The sequence below is a fragment of the Trichosurus vulpecula genome, chromosome 3, assembly GCF_011100635.1.
Source record: "Trichosurus vulpecula isolate mTriVul1 chromosome 3, mTriVul1.pri, whole genome shotgun sequence".
In the NCBI taxonomy this organism is placed as follows: Eukaryota; Metazoa; Chordata; class Mammalia; order Diprotodontia; family Phalangeridae; genus Trichosurus; species Trichosurus vulpecula.
Genome location: NC_050575.1, coordinates 6,389,111 through 6,412,413, shown reverse-complemented (window position 1 = coordinate 6,412,413; position 23,303 = coordinate 6,389,111). Strand labels below are relative to the sequence as shown.

The 23,303-nt window shown below is 37.7% G+C and overlaps 1 protein-coding gene across 1 annotated transcript in view; it reads right to left on the bottom strand.

Annotated features, from left to right (window-relative positions):
• Positions 1 to 3,204: 3,204 nt before the first annotated feature.
• Positions 3,205 to 23,303, bottom strand: part of AK7 (adenylate kinase 7) — a 99,427-nt gene continuing 79,328 nt past the window's right edge. Inside the window, exons 15-18 of the mRNA XM_036748830.1 lie at positions 19,859 to 20,056; positions 16,683 to 16,903; positions 3,677 to 3,835; positions 3,205 to 3,243 (exon numbers count right to left, since the gene is read on the bottom strand). Coding sequence (XP_036604725.1) covers positions 3,205 to 3,243; positions 3,677 to 3,835; positions 16,683 to 16,903; positions 19,859 to 20,056 — 617 coding nt within the window. The remainder of the gene's footprint in view (positions 3,244 to 3,676; positions 3,836 to 16,682; positions 16,904 to 19,858; positions 20,057 to 23,303) is intronic.

Below are 23,303 nucleotides of genomic sequence, written 5' to 3'. Positions count from 1 at the left end.
TGAACCTATTTTCCCCCCCAATCTATCGTTTATCAGGCATATTAGCAGTCCTATAATTGGCTCTTACGCTTAGTAGCCAATAAGGAGATTACTTCATCACCTCAAAGCTCCACATCTCTTGGAGTTTTTAGTTGTATATTTCTGTAGTCCCTGAAAGTTTCCAGGGGAATCCTAGCATACACTTCATGGGATGACTCCTCTAGGCCCATTCTCTTTCTATATTATGGGATATAACCTTTACTATAGTTTTCCCTCCATAAACGATTTACTATCCCCCGTAAACAGACTGTAGTGCAACTGTTCCTATTCCCACGTCTGGAAGATTCTCTGGGGCCCCAGGGAGGCCCAAGCATTGTCCTTTCAAGTGCTCTCACCCTTTCCCCCACCTTGTCTTACACTAAAGAATCCCAAAAGGTACAATTCAGTCCTTAGATGATACAAAATTTACAGGCTTTATGGAGGGCCCAAGCCTTCCTCAGCTTTCATTGAGTTACAACAGAGTCACAGATTAGAGCTAGAAGGGTCAAGTCCAATCCCCTCATTTTATAGATGGACAGCTGAGGCATAGAGCTAATGGGGACGAAGATCACATTTACCCCCAAATACAACAGGCAAATTTAACAAGCAAACAACACTTTACAAAGGTTTTTTAAATGTTATAATGTCATCATAAAGGGCTGTAGTGCCTTTAGGATATGCCTCCTGTGGTGCAACAGACCAGACCACTAGAACTTACAAGCTTGTCTCAAAGGCTAGTCACGTCCATCTTATGACTCCTGTTCAATGTTCAGTAAAGAAAACAAAGTAGAAAAGGAAGCCAGGGACCTTAGGTGCTGGGCTCAATTCACCTAGTTGAACCCCTGTACTAGCTGCCACAATAAAGTAGCCACCATGCTACCAGGCTGGGGATGGCAAGTCCTTCCTCATCCCTGAGTTTTTATATTTAAGAAGGGCCTGCCCCAACCCACGAAAATGGGGCGGGGAGGAAGAAAAGAAAATTTAAACTAAAATAATTAACAAGTGAAAACGTTTTTTAAAAAAAGAAAAGGAAATACTCCCCTTGCCCTCTCGGGGGGAACATTACCAGAATACAGGGTGTTCCTAAAGTCTGGACACACAGGCAAAAACACATATTTTCAAGAAATGAAATGAATGAACTTTTCAACATTTTATTTAATTGGAATGTTAACAAATAACATCTTCAATACGATTTCCATCATTTGCAATGCAAAGGTTGATGTGTTTTGCAAGATTCACGTGAGCTCTCACTCTTTATGCATTCAATCAAGTGTGTTGCATCTGTGATTTTCACTGAGTACACCTTCTCCTTGAGCATATCTCAAAAAAAAAAGAAGTCAAGGGGGCTAAGGTCTGTTAATATTCCGAATATTTCAAAATATGCATTTTTGCTTATGTGTCCAGACTTTAGGAACACCCTGTAGCATATTCGGCATCTTTGTACAGGGATTAGAAACTTGGAGTCAACTGGAAGTTACCCCTTTAAAAATTTTTTCTGGGGCAGCTAGGTGTCACAGGGAGTAGAGCACCAGCCCTGGAGTCAGGAGGACCCGAGTTCAAATGTGACCTCAGATACTTGACACATTTACTAGCTGCGTGAACTTGGGCAAGTCACTTAACCCCAATTACCCTGCCTTTCCCCCCTGCAAAAAAAAAAATTCTGGGTTTCTGCAACAAATAGAATACCTGACATTTCTCCCACATGCTTCAGCCAATGTAACGGACAATCTGAATTGAGTTCCAATTCTCATACCACAGTAGGACAAAAGGAGCTAACTGAAAAGGAAGGCAAATTCAGATGAGCCTAGAACACATAGGGGGCTCCCCAAAAGAATTAAGCAATGGAGTTTATAGGAGTTGGACCTTCAGATTCCAGATAAGTGCCCCAGGTATGACAATAGGAACGACTATTGGGTTCAAAGGGGGTAGGGAGCTAGGCCCTCCCCCACTCTGTAAAGGGATCCTCTCAGCTTTGTACGTATTTATATGGACCAGGTTCAGTTCTTGGGAAGCCTGACCTATGAAGAACAGGATCAGGACCTTTTTATCACTTAAAATTTTAGTTTGATTTGTGTTCTAGTCTCCCTCTTTAAAGTTCTGGTGCAGCTTTCATGCGGCCTCCTCCCTCTTTAGCCATTATGGGGGGGGAACCAAGGGTCTTCCCAAGGTTTGTTGTGTTACCCCTAAGGAATAAATCCTTCAGAAGCATACGCTTCCCCAGAAATGACCAGAGCAACAAAGCAAACTTCTGGCAAGCCCATGTCCACACATGCTCTATGAGGTACAACCCCCATTACACATGAAACAAATTTCCATTTATTATAAGTGTTTTATTCAAATCATATATACCATTACATGAATATTTCCCTTGAGAAGTTTACAATTATTTCATGTATATATGTTAGAATTCTTGCCCTGTATTTACTGCAGTATAAAAAAATTTCCTAGTGAAGGTTAATTATGTTTGATTTATTATGAGTTAAAAGTATTAGTCATTATTTTAAAATGTACATTTAATGCCACTGGTGCTTTATTCATTAAAAAAACCAAATAGAGAAACCCATCAGTTCACCTACCCGAGTTAAAACTAGTTCGGTTTTTCCTCATACTGTAAATAAATAGTATCTGTAATCAGTGGTGTGTAAAATATTTCGTGACAATCTAAGAACAAAAGTGACAAGCTGTGAGATCTATATTTTGCTATGTGGGCTCCCTATAGCTAGCCCGTCATCTACATCCCTTTCAAATTCTGCTTTGCATGTATTGGTCATTTATGGAGACAAAAGCTGAGAAGAGAGCTGGCCTTGGGGTTGGGGAGACCTGGGTTTGTGTGTTACTTCTGATACAAACTGGTTATATGAGTTAATATCTCACTTAATATTTCAGTTCCCCAGGCAACTCTCTAATACTATACAATGCAGAACTGCTGTTGATCTGCATTGGTGGAGGAAATTTCCTCATGAGGAGTTCCATGTACTGATGAAGTTACAGATCCAGGCCAAAGAAAAAGTCACTCATTACCATGTGGCTTAGAATAATGGTTTTACTAAATAAATAGAACATTTGTTTGCAGGGAAATAAAACTAATGTTTGCCCAAATACCAAAAAATATTTTAAAAGCTATTTTTCAGATTACTATATGAAATTTCTTTCTAGTTTTTTTAAAAACATGAAACATTTTTGATTTCATTCCATTTCAAGGTTGTTCTTGAAGAGATACTCTGCCTGTAATTGAAATAAAAAGAAAACATTAGCCATTTTCAAAGCATTTCTTATTAGACATGTTTTTATACAATTAATAGTTAGGGATTTTATGACAACATTACTAAAAATATTATGACAAAATTAAGATTCTATATAAGCTGTAAATATATTTGAGGCTCTAAACCAAATGATGACAAATGTTTCTCCACATTATTTAACTTAGGTTCTTTGTTTTCAATCGAGACACCTCCAGCGTGTGAGCTGCATGCTCAATGGAGGATTTAGGGAAAGGCCTGGATATGGACAGACATGAAGGACACGTCCACCACAAAAACTGACAAAGTGAATGGGTTAGAGACCTCTGTCTATAATGGAAATGAACTCAGGGATCCATTTTCTAAAATCTATTTTCAAGATGGCATATTTTTTTTGTAAAAGTTAACTGTTTCCTTACCAGAAAATCGACAGGATCATCTGGTCTGACCTTACAACATTCATTCAGGCCTCGCATGAGCGTTGGCATCACATTTGTCATTAAATAGTTTCTAAGTGGAATAGACTGTGCCTCGAGTAATTCTCTTTCTTCTCTTTTTACTTCCTCTAGTCGTTTATTCTGCAAATAGAATATTTGAGAAAAAACTCAATGAAGTATCAAATATCAATGAATAAAAATGAATGTTTTAGACCTTGGAGGCAGATTGTACACCAACACGCGCCGCACACATACACACACACACACACACACACACACACACACACACACACGGGTGGAGGGGAGCAGAGAGAGAAGATGGTTCATATCTCTTCTTGGGAGCAGCATTATCTTCTTCCCTTCCTGTTCCTACTTGAGATTCTCCCCAACGCAGGATGACATAATGAACAGAATACCAGACTTGAAGTCAAATCTGGCCATAAAACACTTGCTAGCCATGTGGTAGAGAAGAAAAACAAAACATTGTATCTGGAATCAGATGACCTAGTTTCAAAACCTGTCTTGGTTACTTTTTATCTGTGTGACCTTGTACAAACCACTTATCGTCTCCTGGCCTCAGTTTCCTTATCTATAAAAAGAGGATAATCTCAGTACATACCTCACGGGGGTGACTGAGTAACCCTTGATGCATTACAGTAAATGTCTGCTTGTATCTTCTGCCTTGAGCCATGTAAATTACCTACCTGGTGTAGATGGCTCCATCCGGCTTAGACTCCTTTAAGACTAATGCCCATTGTCACGGCTGATCCTTCACTGCTTTCCCTCTGTTTGCCACTGTCATCATGCAAAGCAGCTACTTCACCCCAATGTTGTGCCAGGTCACAGTTCCAGTGATCATGTCCCCCAGATTTTCTGGGACAACACACCCTTCAAAGTTGACTGAATTATATCTGATTTTATAACACCACCACATCTTTTGTCAGACTACATGTGCCAATTTTTGGTTCAAAGACTGTGGTCAGGGTATCTACAGTATACTTCATAATATGCTATTAAGCCATAACCAGCCATAACCTATCAATCGGCAAGCATTTATGGAGTTCCTATTATGTGTTAAGCACTGTGGCAGACCTGTGGGGATGTAAAGACAAAAATGAAACCCCCCCGCCTTTAGGGAGAGTATGTTCCATCAGAGAAGACATATGTACATTGTACAGATGTACATCGTACATCTATAAGTAAATTTATGCAAAATAAATATAGGTAATTTGGTGTGGGAGGTTATTACCAGATTGAGGTGGGACAAAATGTGATAAGAATTTTAAAAAGCCTCATTGGTAAAGGATACTTTTAAAATGTAAGCACTATGGAAGTGTCAGCTATTATATTTATTATTATGCCCCTCTGCCTATCCGAATAACCATCCACGTTTAAGGTTTACACTAGGTATGAATACGATAGCTCCAGCTGATAGTGATCTTGTGGTTTTTTTTTTTCTGCAAACTCCTGCTGCAATTACACTTGGTATTTAAGTCATAAGATCATGATTCAGAGCTGAAACATACCTCAGATGCCACCTAGTCCAAGCCCTACTTATTTTATAGTTAAGAAAACTAAGGTCTGATGATGTCAAGTGACTTGTTAAAGGTCCTAAAGGTCATAAGTAGCAGAGACAGAATTTGAACCTAGGTCTTTTGACTCTAGAAGCAATGTATTTATGTTTCATATGTGTATGACCTGTCTCCAAAAATAGACTGTATAGGGCAGGGGATTTTTATAACACGTAAAGTGTCATGTAAGTGTTAGGTATTATTATTTATATATTTGACTCTAATGACTGGCACAGGCCTCGCTACTCAACATCTTTGAAGACTTATGAAGCATTTCCTTCAAAACAGCTTCATGCAGTAGGTATTTTAAGTATTATTATCTTTACTTCATAGAAAAGGAAACTGAATCTGAGAGTCAAGGTGTTATGCTGAGGGTCACAACAGTCCATTCATTCAAAAAGCATTTATTAAATACCTACTGTGCGACAGACACTATGCTAGGGACTGGACAAAGACAAAACCCAAACAGAAGGATGGGAGGCAGTGCATTCTGGGCCTGGGTGACAGCCTCTGCAAAGGCATGGAGATATAACATGGAACACTGTGCACTGGTGGACACCGAGCAGGCCACTCTGGACAAATGCCGTCTGCCCGAAGAGGAATAACACACTTGAAAAGGCCGACTGGAGCCTGGTTGGGAAAGGCTTTAAATGCCAAACAGAGTGGACCATTCGATCCTGGAGGCAAGAGGGAATTATGGGAACTTCTTGAAAAGGAGAGGGACATAGTGAGACCTATGCTACAGGAATATCACTTTGGGCTGGATGACGAATTAGGTGGCTCCAGTAATATCTAGATGAAATGAGATAATCAGGGCCTGAACCAGAGTAATGGCTGTGTGAATGAAGAGAGGTTGTTACATGTGAGAGATTTTGTGTAGGTAGAAATAATAATACGTGGCAACTGATTGGCTGAGGAAAAGGGAAGGGTCTAAAGTTGTAAACCTGAATGGCTGGCAGGATGGAGGTGCCTTCAATAGAAATAAGGAATTCAGGAAAAGGGACAGGTTTGGCAGGCTAGATCATAAGCTCTGTTTTGGGCATGGAAACTTTGATATGCTTACCAGACATCAGTTGGAGATGTATAAGGCAGCTAGCAATACAGGGACAGCATTCAGGAGAGTGAATAGGGTTATCTATATCCGCATGTATATCTATATATCTCTACCTACATGGATACACGCACACACATACACATACACTCGTACCCATGTATCTGCCTGGGAGTCAGCTACATAAAAGTGGAAAGTGAACCCACTGAGCTGAGCTGATAAGATCATGTGGACAGGACAGGACTCAGGATAGAGTGCTACACCATACTCATAAGCCCTAGGGATTAAGCATATGGAGAAGAGTTATTATTACCTACAGGGCAAAGGTTAATAGCTCCATCTAACCCCTTTCAGTCTCATTCCTGGTAAGAGATAGTAAATGATGCATGGGAGTAAAAAAAAAGATATTGAAAGGAATTTTTTTCTCTAAGTCAAAGAATCTGATTGAACCCTTCATGTAGCAGTGTAAGACAGAAAGTTCAAAAGAGAGGCTTAAGTGTTCTGATGTCATGAGTGGATAGAGCACTCCCAATCTATTCATAATACCACAAAGGGGAAAAGACAGTTAAAAGCTGAAGGCCCACAAATGACAAAAAGGAGCAGTAGCAGAGACACCAAACAGAGAAGTCATCAGACGACCTTAACCTCAGGGGAGTGGCTCACAGCCCGATGATATCACCAGTAGACATTTTCAACTCTGTTGAAAAAGCAAGTAGCAACACTTGAAGAAGAGAAACACTCCAGAAGAGCTATAACTTCTGATCACTGGTAATCCAGGGCCACTTTTGTTCTTTATTATGTGTGTCCCTTTATGCACATCCCTCGCTTTTATGCACATTTCCCTTTTATGCATATTCCTTGCCCACAATGTTCTCTGAATTTGTCCCTTCTCCCAATAGTGGGAGAGTGTACCCTTATGTGGACAGGGAGTCTTTCTTATCACTTATTTTGCTATCCTATTTAATTAAATGTCTTTTGCTTTGAGCTAACGTGACCTCTAGTTGGTTAGTAAGAGAAACACAGTTGTGTGGGCTCACAAGCAACATTGTGAAGAGTTCTGAACCTCAAGCTAAGAACATTCCCAAGAGTAGGATGTGACAGTATTTGTACAAGCAGTGATTCAAACATTAGTCTTCTGACTCAGCATGTAGCACTCTTTCTACTACAGCACACCCTCCTGGCCCTAGCAGGCAGCACGCAGTAAGTATTTGCTGACTAATCTATTTTAATTATCTCCTATATAACATTTCCTTCACAACATTTAATAGTATTGAACAGACACAATAAATACCTGATTAATATAGGGAACAGATTTAAATGTACAAGAACAAAAGTCATTACCCAATTGATATGGACAAAAGATATGAACAGGTGCTTTTCAGGAAAGAAATCCAAATTATCAATAATAGTCATAGGAAAAATGATTTAAATCACTAACACTTAGAAAATACAAATTAAAACAACAGAAAGGTTCTACATCACACCCATAAGACTGGCAAAGTTGACAAAAAAGGAAAATGCTGGAAAAATGGGTTCAAGTGCTAGAGGGGCTGTGGGAAAACAAGTACATTCACGCAGTTTGGGGGAAGTGTGAACTGTTCCAGCCAGTCTGGAAAGCAATTTGAAACTATGCCCCAAAAGTATTAAACCATGCATACCCTTCAACACAGTGATACCAACATTAGGTCCGTACTTCAAAGAGATAAAAGAAGAAAAAGATCCCTATGTACAAAAATATTTATAGTTACTCTTTTTGAGGTGGCAAAGAATTTAAAACTGAGGGGCTCCCCATCAATTAGAGAACAGCTAAACAAGTTCGAGTATATAAATGTGGTGGAATACTATTGTGCTACAACAAATGATAAAGGGCATAGTTTAAAAAAAACTGATAGAGTGAAATGAGCTGAACTAGGAGAACAAATTACATAATAATATTATTATTATAAGGACACTTCTAAAAGACTTTAGAACTCTAATAAAAGCAATGAGCAATCACAATTCCAGAGGACTCACAATGAAGCAAACTACCACATTCCTGACAGTGGAGTGATGGTCTCAAGAGTGCAAGAACATATTTTTAGCATGGCTAATGGGGGAATTTGTTTTGCTTGACTACACATGTTTATAATGGGTTTCATTTTTTTTCTCAGCAGGTGGAGAGGAGAGGTACAAGGAAAAAAATGATTTTTATTGATTTAAAAAATAGAAATTTCATTTAAAATTGATTAAAAAGACATTAATTCTTTGTAATAGGTTCTCAAATCCCAGAGTAGTTATGTGACATTAGGCACATTTCTTCATCTCTAAAATGAGGAAGGCCAGACTCAGAGGTAAAAAAATGAAAGCTGTCCTCAAGTTTTTGAAGAGCTGTTATGTAGAAGAAAGATTACACTTATCCTAGTTGGCCCCCCAAAGGAAGAACCAGAAATAAAGAGTGGAGATTGCAAAGAGGCAAATTTAGGCTTGATGTAAAGAGAATCTTCCTTATAATTAGAAGTATCCAAAAGTGGAACGAGTTTCTATGCTCCTATGAACTTGGGAAGTAGCAGTGTCCTCCTCACTGGAGGCCTTTAAACAGAAGCTGCTGAATAACCAACACTTATAGGGCATGTCATAGTAAGGATCAATGAAGATCTTTGTTGAGTATGGGTTGGCATAGATGGCTGCCAAGAATCTTTCCAATGTTAAAATTCCGCATATTTTCATCGTTACTGTATTAAGTTGTTCTCTTGATTCAGCCATTTACCTCAGTTCATACAAGTCTTCCCAGTTTTTCTAAAACTATCCTCTTCAGGTTTAGACAAATATAACAGAAAGAAAATCAAGAAAGAAATTAAGGATTAGCACTATGTATTATAAAAATTAAATATAATAGTCTTTTGGTAATTATTGAATGGCAATATTTTAGCACTACATCATACCTTTATAAAAACTGACCATATAGGAGATTTATAGTTAAGATAGTAACACGAGAGGCTGTTGAGATGCTCAGCCCTCCCACGTAGACTCCAGCAAAGATCTAAAAGGACAGAAGATTAAAAACATGATCAAGAAGACCAAAGAGAAATATCAGCAGGACTCCACTGAGTCTAGACCAGGGATGGGGAACCTGCAGCCTCAAGGCCAAGTGTGGCCCTCTAGGTCCTCAAGTGCAGCCCTTTAACTGAATCCAAACTTAACTTGAGGTGCAGCCCTTTGACTGAAGTTTGAATTCAGTCAAAGGGCCACACTTGAGAACCTAGAGGGCCATCTGCCGCCTTGAGGTTGCAGGTTCCCCACTTCTGGTCTAGAACTATACTTATTGTATGGCCATCTTATTGATGGCCATAAGCCTGAGGCTACACAAAGAAGGGTCATGTCAGGAAAGGGTGAAAGCCAGCATAAACTAATAAAGAGGGACCATTTCACCCTTTAGATCGAGGATATTTTATCAAACTTTGAAGCTAGCCAGGAGCGCTGGTTAACTTAAGCTTGAAGCCAAAGGGCACTAAGTAGAGATATTCCAGGAGATGCCAGCATATGGTGTGATGAGTAGGGTCCAATGCCAATGGGATCTTTACGCTGGCCAACCAAAGCAGGAGGAAAGGATAGACCAATCCCCAGAGCTCACTACATAGGAATACAGGGTCAGACAACGCATGTCTTGGAGCAACTCAGAGTCATAGCAAGAGAAAGAACCCATTTAAATAAAAGGTACCTGTGACCGGGGGCACTGTAGGAGGCCTAAAGCCAAAGCAATCTCTAATATTTGATTGAGCCCAGCCAAGGCCACAGTAGGAGACAGAACTACCATCTACTGCTAATTGCTCAAGTAGGAGAGAGAGACAGGCTGAGGCCAGTACCCACATTGGGTCATCATGAAATTAAAACAAAAGCCAGAGTTTGGGGAAGAAGGGAGGGCCTAGAACCATTCACAACTTTAGCAGCAGTAGTACCAAGACTAGAGAGAAAAAAAGGACCAAACAGGGGGTCCAAAAATCCAAGAATCCAAGAATACAGGTGGGTACAGAACCTGGCCATAGTACAAAGTCCTATTCCCTAAACTAAAGTTGGAGATATAAGCAAATAGAAGAAAATATCAAATAGAATAATAAAGAAAATCCGAGTTGAGAGAAGACTAAGAGGTTAACCCAGAAAAGTGACAAGTAGTACAAGGGCTCAAGGATTACAAGAATGTCTGGAAGAAATGGACCAAGAATTAACAAGTGAAATTAGAATTGAAAATAGGGCTCTTATGGGGAAAATGAGAAGAATAGCTAGGGTAGACGGTGGAAAACTTTATGCAAAGTAGTGAACTTGCTGAAAAACAGAATGAAGAAAATAACTCAATGATTCCATGAGACAATAAGAAATGTTAGAACAAAGTCAAAAGATTGAAAAATTAGCAGAACATGCAAGAGATCTTCTAATAAAAACAACTGACCTGCAAAACAGGTCAAAGAGAGAATTTTAAAAATCACTGTGAAGTTAAAAAAAAACCCAGCTAGATGCAAATTTCAAGATGTTATAAAATAAAAGTGGCCAGATCTAGAAAGACCAGATAGCAAAATGAAAATAGAAAAAAAATCCACTGATTACCTCCTAAAAGAAACCCCTCACTGGAAACACTAGGAATGTCATGGCAAAAATGCATCAAGCATCCAGAAAGAAAGATTTCAAGGATTTCAAGGAACCACAGTCAGGATCTCACAAGAACTGGTAGCTTCTACTTAAAATGACATGAAACCCTGGAAAACAATATTCCAAAAGGCCAAAAATACAGGCTTACAATCAAGAATAACAACATACAAGACAAAGGAAAACAGGAAACTTGAGTGGAACAGAGAAATTAAAGCATACCTGATGAAAAGACAAGAACTGAGTAGAAACTCTGACGTGCAAACACAAGATTCAAGAGAAATGCATTTGAGCAATTTGAAATGGGGTTAAATGCCAGTGAAGGGCTTAGGTATCCACGTGGCTGGCTACTTCTTGGGTATCCCACATCCTTGGAATGTTGGCATGGTGTTTTTTTCACTCCCTTCTGCCTCAGCTCCATCCCAGCAGTAAGAGCTCTATGAGCAGGCATGGAAGAGGATAACAGGAAATCAATTCTGTAGCCAAGCCCCGCTATATAGATACACTACTTGATCTTCCTCTACTTTGGAGAAGTTTATCACATATAACAATTACTAATGTTTGCTCTTCTAAGATCCCAATTGAGATAAAATCTATGATTTAAACAGAAGCTCTAAGCCTCTGTCTTTTTTTACATTAATCTGTATAGCTTGTCCTAAGTAGCTCTGTTTCTTTTCATAGTACCTTATATTCACAAAAGATGAAACACATAGATCAGAACAATGATAATTAAGTTTTATCTAGGTGGCTTTCAATCTAATTAAATGTATTACAAATGAAATTTTAACACTTCTAACTGAAGTTTTGGAACAGGAACTCTCTATCTACGGACTGGGGAGAGAAAGAAGATAAGAAGTAGCTTGGGAAGGAAATAGTAAAATCATCCTTTTTTCTTTTAAATCATCCCTCTTAATATACTTGAACAATCATGGTTTCTCTCTCACTCGGGTAGGATCTACACGGTTTATTCCACTCCTCATAGCAGAGCTACAGATCCTTCAATCTCTCTTGCCTCTCACTCAAACTGCCCACCTCCCATTGAACTGATATGTAAAATTGATAAAGACAAATAAAAGAAAAAAAAATAAAGAAAAATTTTACAACTAACAGAATGGAAGGCTGGCAAATCTGATTTTTAAAAAGAAAATCAAATTGCCAAAATATAAAATGAAAAAGGAGAATTTACAACAAATGAAGAGGAAATAAAGGGATTTTTTTTCAGGTTACATAACAAAGCTGAAAAATTAAATAAATTCATCTAAAATGAATATGTACAAAATACAAACTTCTCAGATTATTAGAACCAGAAATAGAGAATTTATATAAACCAATCTCAGAAAAAGAAATAGGATAAATAAATCATAAAAGAACTCTCAAAGAAAAAATGAACCCAGGACCAGATACATTTACAAATGAATTTTATCAAACTTTCAAAAAACAATTAATTCCAATATTAAACTGTTGGCAAAAATAGGGAAAAAAATCTCCCCAAAATAATATTTTTCATACCTTCACATGTATAATGAATATTATATTGCTTGCTTTCTCAATGAATGGGGAAGGGGCTGGAAGGAGGAAGAGAATTTGGAATTGAAAATTTTAAAAGATGAAAGTAAAAAAAAGAATGAAATATACATTTGCAGACATGGCAAAAGCTGTTTTGCTTTACTATGCTTCTTTGTTACTGAAAAATTTAAAAATGAAAGTAAAAAAAGAATGAGACATACATTTGAAAATATGGCAAAAGCTGTTTTGCTTTACTGTGCTTCTTTGTTACTCAACACAGAGATTATGGACTGGGAACATACTGGAGGGTAGAGAGATTGGAGGTAATAGTAAACAGGAAGAACAAGGTTAGATGTCACAAAGGATCAGGAAAAGTAGAATAATAAATATAAGATTACAATCACATAAAGAAAATTTAGAATTCATGAACATGGATGCAGAATATTTTCTGGTGAAGGTGAGTTGAAGGGTATATTTACCTCTAGTCCATCTCTTTGTATGACTTAAGCAGAATTGAGTACACTAGAGAACTGAGAAGCGAGGGTATTTGTTGTTGAATTGTTTTAATTGTGTCAGATTCTCTGTGACCCCATTTGGGATTTTCTAGGCAAAGAAACTGGAGTGGAATTGTTTGCCATTTCCTTCTCCAGCTCTTTTTACAGATGAAGAACTAAGGCAAACAGGGTTAAGTGACTTGCCCAGGGTCACAGCTAGTAAGTATCTGAGGCCACATTTGAACTCAGGTCCTCCTGACTCTAGGGCCCACATTCTATCCACTGTGCCAACTAGATGCCGGGTTATTTGAGAGAACATCACTGTTTGTTTAAGTTCCCTTGTATGAGGGCAGGAGCTAGAATGGAGAAAAAGACTGTCACCTAGGTATTTAACTCATTGAGGGAGGGGGAAAAGAATCTGCTGGAAACCATTTGCTAAAAACCATTAAGATCTATATTGGGTGGTAAATATGGATAGCATGAACCTCAAAGGAGGAAAGGTTGAGGGCAGGAGAATCTGGTAATGGAAATCAAGAAGTATCCTGACTCTACCATCAGGACCAGGGAGTCAGGAAGATAGGAGAGAAAGTGCTGCCAATGAAAGAAAGGGTGGCTAGGGAAGCAACGTCATCAGGAGGTCTCTGAGTGCCAAATGATGGAAGGAGGAAGAAAGGAAGAAGTTTAGGATGAAAGAAGTTTGCTTATTATGGAGCAGGTGTTCCAGAAGGCACAGTGGAAGAGGTGACTAGATCTAGAATAGGTCACTGAATGGGATAGAAGGTTGAGGTGTTTAGGAATAAGAGAGGGGACGCTTGGGATAGGGAATTAAGTCTGTTCACTGGCAACCAGAGGTTCAGAATTACTGAATTGCAAAGAGTACAAAGGAATAGGAATATGCTAAAAACTTCTGGGCAGAGGATCAGTGGACAGGGACAGATTCAGGTGAAGGAGGCAGGCGATTTGACGGTTCAAGAGTATTCCTCAAGGGCTGACCTTGTGGCAACTAGCATTCTGGCATTATCTGAGACCACAGGAAACCTGTCTCACATCAGGCAGGAGCAGGAGGAGGTATGACCTAAGGAGTCTGGAAGTCTGGTTAGGAGTCAAAGTGTCATGTTATAAGGATGGCAAAAAATGGAAAATGACAATTGTTACAGGAGATGTAGGAGGAAAAGCGCATTAATGCACTGTTGGTAGAATTGTGAATTGGTTGAACCATTCCAGAAAATATTTTGGAACCATACTCTCAACATTACTGAACTGTACATGCTCTTTGACGTAGTGGCACCACAACTAGAAGTATACTAAACACTCAAAGAAAGAAAGGATCTATCCATACAAAAATATTTATAGCAGCATTTTTTGAAGCAAAAAAAAAATAAAGGGGACACCTATCAACTAGGGAATGGTCAAAGTATGATATATGATTGTAAGGGGATATTATTGCTCCATAAGAAATAATGAAAGGGTTCAGAGAAAACTGAGAAGACTTTTATGATATGTTATAGAGTTAAGTGAGTAGAACCAAGAGAATATATCATGACTACAATATTTTAAAGGAAAACAATTTTGAAAGACGTAAGAAGTCTGATCAAAGTAATATCACCTCTCAAAAATAATGATGACTTAAGCATATTTCCCATCTCTTGGCAGAAAGAATGGGAATCTCTAGGCATATACAGTAATGAGACAAATACTTTCAGATATAATCAATGTGTGAATTTGTTTTGCTTGACTATACTTATTTGTGACAAGGGGAGAGCGGTGATAAGATAGTGACAAAGACGCAAAAGAAAAAGAACGCTAGTGAAACATTTAAAACATCAACAGAATAGAGATTCATAGTTTTTATCCATCCTCTTTTTCTATTCTTTGTTTATGAAAATGTTCATGTTTATTAATTTTTAAATTCATAACAAAAACTGAAATAAAGAAACTAGCCATGTGCTAGGGCATAAACAAATCAGAGGGTTGGAAATACTATACACATCCTTTGTAGACCGTAACAGTAAAAATTACAGTCAATAAGGAAACTATGAACAAAGGACACAGAATTAAATGGGCACTTCGTATTATGTAGAATAAGTGGGTTAAAGAACAAATCATAGAAACAATATATAATTATAATAATGAGACAAGTACCAGAATGTGTGACGTGCAGTTAAAGCAGTCCTAATGGGGCAAATTTACTTTTCTAAACACTTGCAGAAAATAAGGGAAGATGAATAAATTGTATAAGCAACTGAAAAAAACCCTAGAAGATCAACAAATCAGTGCCCCCAAATAAGCACAATGATCAGAAATCCTGAACATCAATGAAGAAGGAAAACGGAAGACAAAGAGTGATAAATACAAGGGGAAAATTTTTAAAGCCCAATAAAATAAACAAATTTCTAAACAAATTGATACAAGAAGGAAAGGAAAACCACACTAGCAAAATAAAAATGAAAAGAGAGAATTCACAATGGTGGAGAAGAATTAAAGGATATTTTCAGATACTACTATATGCCAATAGTAAGATGAATATTTACAAAATATAAATATCTCAATTAACAAAATGGAAAATAAAATAGAGATTCAAAATAAGGTCTCAGAGAGTTAAATTGAGTGAGCCACAAACAATCCCTTTTATATAAAGTATTCATAAAATTAAGAAAGAAGATCCCTTACCAGATTCTTTCTGTGAGACAAAGATGGTCCTGATACCCTCAAACTCGGGAGAGAAAAAGTAAAAAAGAGAAAACTACAGACCTAACATAATGCCTAAGAATTACAGATGTAAATATATAAAATAAAATAGTAATAAGGAGGTTAGAGCAACATGTTTTTTTTATGTCCAGGTTGGATTTATGCCAGAAATGTGGAGGTGATTTGACTCTGGCAAAATTATAAGCTTAGTATATCATATTAATACTACAATTAATAAAATTGATTAGACTGAGAGACGCAGAAATCTCCAACCGGCATAGTATTCATTTATGATAATATGACTAAAAAGGATAGGAATGAAGTACCTTTCACTAAAATGATAAACCCAAGACACATAGCAGTTAAATTGAAACAATTCTAATAATAAACAACAAATTCTGTAAAGCCACCAGGAGAAACATCTTCAAATGTAAAGAAAAGGAAATTTGAATCACACAAGACTATTCTGTACCCTCCAGAAACTACAGAACATAATGGAAAATAAATTCTGAAAGGCAAAGGAACTCAAGATGTAATCCAAAATGCCATACTCTGGAAATATGAACCTATCAATGGAAAAAAAAAGATAGGTATTCTGTAAAAGAGAGGCATTTGAAGCATTTCTTTAAAACGTGTGATTGACTATTATGGGAATATTTTGTCTGACTATATATTGAATTGCTTGCTTTCTCAATTGGGGGCACAGGGCAGGGAGGAAGGGAGAGAATTTGAACTCAAAGTTTTGAGAATGAAAGTTGAAAATTGTTTTTGCTTGTAACTGGGGAAAAATAAAATACTAAACAAATTTTTAAAAAAGATTAAAAAAAGTGAGCAAATTATTTGGTTTCCAAATACTCTATGAAAGGGAAACACAAAAAAGGTAAATAAATACTGTTGCCAAAGAAAGCACAAGCAACAAAATAAACTATCTAGTATTTAGAGATTATTAAAAGGGTGGGGGTAAGGAGGGAGGGAAAGCTAGAAAGAGAAGGACACCTATGGAGAAGTGACAGTGATGTTTAAAAAAAAAAGTATCTATTAAAGAAAATAAAACAACTTACCCACTCCTCCCAACGTGCTATCTTTTCTGCTGTTTCAATAGCCTCCCTATGCTCGCGCTCTGCCTCCTCTGCAGCCTCCTTTGCTATGCGTTCCTCTGCAGCTTTCCGCTCTTCTTCTGCTTTTTCTTCATCTGTTAAGCCATAGTTTCGAGGTGCTCCAATGTCTTTGATAATCTGCCCAATGGCAAGTTTATTCTGAGGATGGTCAAATTTTCCTACATCTTTCGATTTTAGAGAAAAGAAAGATCACGAGTGAAATAATAATTCTGTGAATTATATGCGTACTCAAGTGTTGCTCTGCTTTTGGTCAGATAGTATGGAAGACTGGTCTTCTTCGCCCATCTCCTGGTTCCTGAAACATTTACTCTTTCATGGCCTGAGGTATGTCACTTCATTCTGCCCTGTTTCCTTTTCTGTAGAGGAGGAATAACTGAAGGACCTGCCTCACAGGGCTGTTGTGAATAAAAGACCTCTTAAATCCTAAAATGTCATAGAAGTTTGTTAATATTGCATATGTTTAGTCCATATTTGTTAAGTCAATATTCAGGAAAATGAATAACTGCTAATTTTCAGTTCTAGTTGCTATAACTCTTAGTGGAATTTCTCTCTTTTGTCACTACATCAACTCCTGTTCCTCTCAGTTTGACTTCTACGCAAGTTTTCTCATTATTTGAGCTTTTCTCACCATTGAGAATAATTTCAATAATGATGATTATGATGACAATAATAATTTTTAACAATCTATAACCTCTTTAGCAAATTGGTTTGCGGAGAGTAAAGAGACAACTCCTCAGCATTTAGGTAATGATAATACTAACTAAAAATAGGAATAAATAGGAACCAGTTCACTGCTATTATTGAAGCAAAACATTTACCAGGGCTTCTTATTTTAAAATCTTCTGGGTGAAATCAGTGTAGAGGAGGCTGTTTCAAATAAGGCGGGCCACAAGATTGTGTGGACAAAGTCAGAAAATGTCACTCTCTTAAACTGATCTAACAAAAGTTTACATAAAATAGATGAGACTATTCAGCTGCAGACATCATTCATTCTAAGAGGCAGTTTGTAACTGGGTTGATAAAACTAGGGTGTTTCTCGAATTCAATCAAATAGAACTGGGTGCTTCCTAAATTATAAAGCCACCAGGCTCCTCCCACCAATCTAAGATATACTAATATAAAGTGAGTTAATTAATTGCAATATGCAAGAAATCTAGATAAATAAGAAGTAAAGAGTTAAGAACTTAGATTTGTGTCTTCAGTGTTGTTCAGGAGAAAAGGTGCCTCGTACTAATTTTAACATTTCATAGAATAAGATTTTTTTTTTTAAGCTGGAAAGGTCCTTAATAATAATCTGTCCTATTCTCCTTATTTAAGAGCAATAAAATGAGAGCCAGGGAGAGTTAGTCAGTTATGTTAGGAGCCAAGGATTAGACTGGATCTATACATAAAGATTAATCTGACAACAGGGTGTAAAATAGTTTGTGGGAGGGAGTATAGAGGTAGTGAAACTCATTAGAAGCATTTATCAAGTGTCTACTACGTTTCAGGCAGTAGAGATTGTTATAGGAAATAGTCTTGTGGTTTCTTTGATGTGATATATGGAACTCTCAGATAAGGAAACTCCCTCTTCCAAAGCAGTTGAGCATGTTCTCAGGAACCCACAGTCTTGGAGTTGCAGAGAGCACCGAGATGTTAAGTGACTTGCCCATGGTGACACAGTTTGTGTTAGAGGCAGAATTTGAACATCAGTTTCCTGGGTTTTTGAGGCCTGCTTAATATCCAAGCTGCATTCCATTAGGGGAAACACTGTACACACATAAGTATATACAAAGTAAAAACAGAATAATTTTGGTAGAGATCTCCAACCCTTGGTAATCTGGGGTCAGACTGTATCATTCAACTGTTACAAATGACTTCCTAACTGCCAGCCTCAATGACCTTTTCTCAGCCCTTCTCTTCAGGACTTCTCTGAAGCATTTCATACTGTTGCCCATTCTCTCCTAGACACCGGTTCTGTTTTCTCCTAGTTTTCTTTCTGCCTGTCTGTAATCTTCTTACCTCCTTTGTAGAATCCTCATCCACATCCCACTGGTATGACGTGATTCAATCCTAGGTCCTCTAATCTTTTCCCTATGGACTCTTACTTGGGATGTTATCAGTTCCCACGAGTTCCATTATTATCTCTCTACAGTGGACTACCAGATCTATATATACATCTCCACTGTATCCTGAGCCTTATCACCAAATAGGTACTGGATAAGTCCTATAGGCAGTTCATATTCAACATATCCAAAATAGAATCCATTCTTTTCCCCCAAAACCCATCTCTCTTCCCAGCCTTCTTATTTCTTTGAAAGGTACCATGTTCCTTCTGGTCCCTCAGATTTAAGAATCACTCACAACCCTTTACTCTCTTTCACCTCCCTTCACTACCTCCACATCCAATAGGTTGCCAAGTCTCATGGATTGTGCCTCAAACACCAGCCTAGTTCAGCCCTCATCACATCTCACACAGATGATAGCAAAAGCCTTCTAAATGGTCTCCCTGCCACAAGTATTTACCCTCTTTAATCCACCTTCCATGAAGCTGTCGAAATGATATTTCTAAAGCATGCATCTTACCATGCCATTCCCCTACTCAAGAAGCTACAATGCAAACTCCTCTCTTTGGTAAGTAAAGACCTTTCAACCTGGCCTCAATCTACCATTGCAGACTTGGGCATTACTGCCCTCGATCACTCTAAAGTGCAGCCAAACTGGCCTTCTTGCTTTTCCTGGTATACAGCCATATCTATCTCCTATCTCCAGGCCTTTGCATAGGCAATCCCCTTGTCTGGAACATATTCCAACCTCACTTCTGACTCTTCGAATACTGAACTTCTTTCAAAATTCAGCTCAAGGGCTATTTCCTATAAGAAATCTATCTTGATCATCCCATCTACCACTGGAGGTCAGTTTCCTTACCTCTGTTAATTACTTCACATTTACTTTGTATATAATATACTTTTATTTTTTCATATACATGAAAGAATAGTATAATGTAAGCTTCCACAAACACTATCATTGTGGGTCCCCAGGTGATTCAGGAACTGAAGTTGGCACAGGAATTTGCATTTAATGCATTAATCAAATAGTTTTCCTAAAACTGTATATTTGCATTTAATTTCATTCCTTACCAATGTGGTGTGGATGGACTTCAAGTTCATCAAAATAGTTGTAAACAGTCTCATCTTCGGTATTTATATCACGAAAGTTACTGAGTGATCTCAAGAATCTATCCTGGACATAGTGGGTTCCAACTACAATGGCTTCAGGAAGATTCATGACTCTCTCCTTTAAGAATTCGTCAGATGCATCCAAAGCAAAAACAAATTCTGGGAAGAAGAAAAAATTCCCATGTTCAGTATACCAAAAAGTCTGTTGTACATATGGTGACCTCATATTTTCCATAACAAAATTTGGGACATACTATCATAGAAAAACTCCCTGCTATAAAATTGCATTCAAGAGCTTTCCTACTTTTCCTGAAATTACTAGGACTGTCCTCAAAAAATCCAAGACATATGTCGAAGGAGTTGAGGGAAAGCGATATAAGAGAGATTTGGTTCTCATTTCTCATCCACCTTAATGTTTCTGTAGCATTTGATACTACTTACCATCACCTACCTTTGGACAGTCTCTCTTTTTGGATTCTGTGACAATGAACTTTCCTGATTCTCCTATCATTCTAAGAATTCTCTCTCTGTCTCTCTCTATACGTATATATTCATATATACACTATATGTATGTGCTTAGACGTATGAAGAGCAGGCTCGTTCTTCTTCTGAACACTTAAATGTGACATTTCCTAAGGCTCTGTCCTTGCCTTCTTATCTCCTCTGCCTACAGCATTCTTTGACAATCTCATTTACTCACTGCTTCAACCATCACTTTTATGCAGATGATACCCAAGTTTGTCTTTCTACCTTTGATCTCTTCCTTCAACTCCAAGCCTGGTTACCTCCTGGACACCTCCCCTGGGGTATCCTGCTATCCTATCAAATTCAACATTTCCAAAACCAAACTTAATACCTGTCTCCCAAATTGCTTCCCCTGGCTTTCCTGTTTCTAACATCTTTTCACCATTTACTTGGTCACCCAGATTCAAATGCCCGGTGCTTCTTTTCTCTCACCTCCATATGTAATCAGTTGCAGTCCTACATCTACAGTCTCTCTCAAGCATATGCCCTTTGTTCCATTTTCTGTTGCCCCTACATACTTATTTTTAATGGTCCAATACATATAGCACATGGGCTTTCAAGGTCTGGCAAAGCATCGGGTATACATTCATCTTATTTCATCACAACACTGAGGTGCTGCTGTTACTCCCATTTTACAGAGAGGTTATGGTTTGCTTGGGGTCACACAGCTAGGAAGCATCTGCAACAAAATCTGAAGTCAGGCTCTTCAGACTCCAAGCACCAAGCCACATACACAATTCCGTGATGTCTCTCTCCTCTCGTTGTTTCAGTTTTTAAAATAAATTTTAATTGATATCTTTTATTTTTACATTGCCTAATTTTTTTTCCAGTATTTCTCTTTTCCACACAGAGAGTCATTCCATAGAACAAAGAATATTTTTTTTAAAGAAAAAGAGGAAAAGGAGACAAAAACCCCAGCAAAACCGACTGGTGTATAAAAAAATCTGAAATGCAATGTTCTACATCTGTGGACCTCCCAACCCTACAAAAGAATGGGAGGAAAGGGTAGAAAGTGCCTTCTCACACCTCTTCTTTGGGCCTTATTATTTCTTGCATGGGTTATTGTAATAGCTTCTAAAATGGTCTTCACACCTGCAGCCCCAACACGAAGACCCCTCTGCGATCTATTCTTTACTTTTATACAAATATCACCATATAACTTTCTTTAACCTAGTAAATAAAACACAAGTTCCTTCATCTGGGATTAATGCCCTCTACAATGTACTTCTACATTATCCTTAATAGCCATTATCTTATAATATCTTATATTATCTCTCATAGTCGTGTCCATGGACTCTGAATCAATAGATCAAAAAGCATTTCTTAAATGCTTACTATGAGTTGGGCAGTGGGGACACGAAGGTAATGCTCAAGAACAAACTGGACTCTTCCCCTTTTCCTGTATGGCTCTTGCTGTTCTATCTCTCTGCCTTTGCTTATACTATTTTCTATAACTGGAATGACTTCCATTGAATCTCTCTGTTTAAATGCTACCTATCCTTTAACACTAAACTCAAATGCTGCCTTCTCTGCAATTCATCTGTTCCCTGATCATTTCTTTCTCCTTCAATCAGAAATGCCATTTTCCTCCTTGGTTCTTATGCGGCATTTTGTTTCTATCTTTGTTGTACAGTTACCATGTTCTACTTTGAACGATTTATTTTGGTTTGTGTTGTTTGTTGTGTTCCTCTAACTAGACAGGAAGTTTCTTGAGGGCTGAGACTGTGCCTTATTTACCTTTGGAGCTCCCCTAGACCTGATACAGAATTGGTATTTTTAAAATATTGGTTGACTTGAATTGATCCGGTTAATCAAATGTTCTCATTAACTATGAATTGAGAATAATGATAACGGCTAGCAATTATATACTACCTACTATGTGCCAGGCACTGTGCTAAGTGCTTTACTGTCATTTATTATTATTTTTATTATTTATTGTTTATTATATCATTATCTCATTTGATCCTCACAACGACTCTGTGAGGTAGGTGTTATTATCCCCAATTTATAGATGAGGAAACTGAGTCAAACAGAAGTTAAGTGACTTGTCAAGGGTTACGCAGCTAGTAAGTATCTGAGGCTGGATCTGAATTCATGTCTTCCTGACTTTAGGCCTTGCCCTCTATCTACTGTACCACCCACCTGCCCTCTAAGAATGAACGGATTGCTCTCCCTTATCTATTTTTTCTCTTTCTTCCAAGATTCCATAAGTCAATGTAAATCATTATTGTTCTGTTTAAGAAAACCTGTATCTCCTTTGTTGCTTCACTTCTTTCACCTATGGAGGCGCATCAACGTTATGAACAGGCACACTGGCTCGTGTATTACAGGTGGAAAGTATATTAATATGTCACTTGTCCCAATATCTCATTTTGAAGGTGAGGAAACTGAAGTCAGGACCAAGGTATCAACTCACTGAAAAACTTTCAAGTCCATGCAGATATTATTAAAAATGCCATGGCTAAGTTTGTTTAACATACATAATAACGTATTAACTAATGTTTAATACTAAAATCATATTGAAGAGAACCTAGTCTTTCTTTTATAATTCAAAAGATTCTTTGAGGTTGTACACTGCATATTCATATCTATCTATATTTATATGGTACCAGTAAAGCACAGATACTCATTCAGAAATCCAGTTGATAAATAATCAGATAATCAGAAGTTCAGCATATCTAGAGAAGGCATATTTGAATGTTTGGAATTACGAAGCTGTTCATATTTTAAATTTAATTTGTCTATTCTTTGACTGACATAGCCTTAAGGTTATATATTTTAAGTAGCAGCTGTGAAAAGAACCATACCAAAAACAGTAGACAACATCAGCACGTTAAAATGATCTGTCAATAATATAGAATGCTACTAGGCACCACATAAT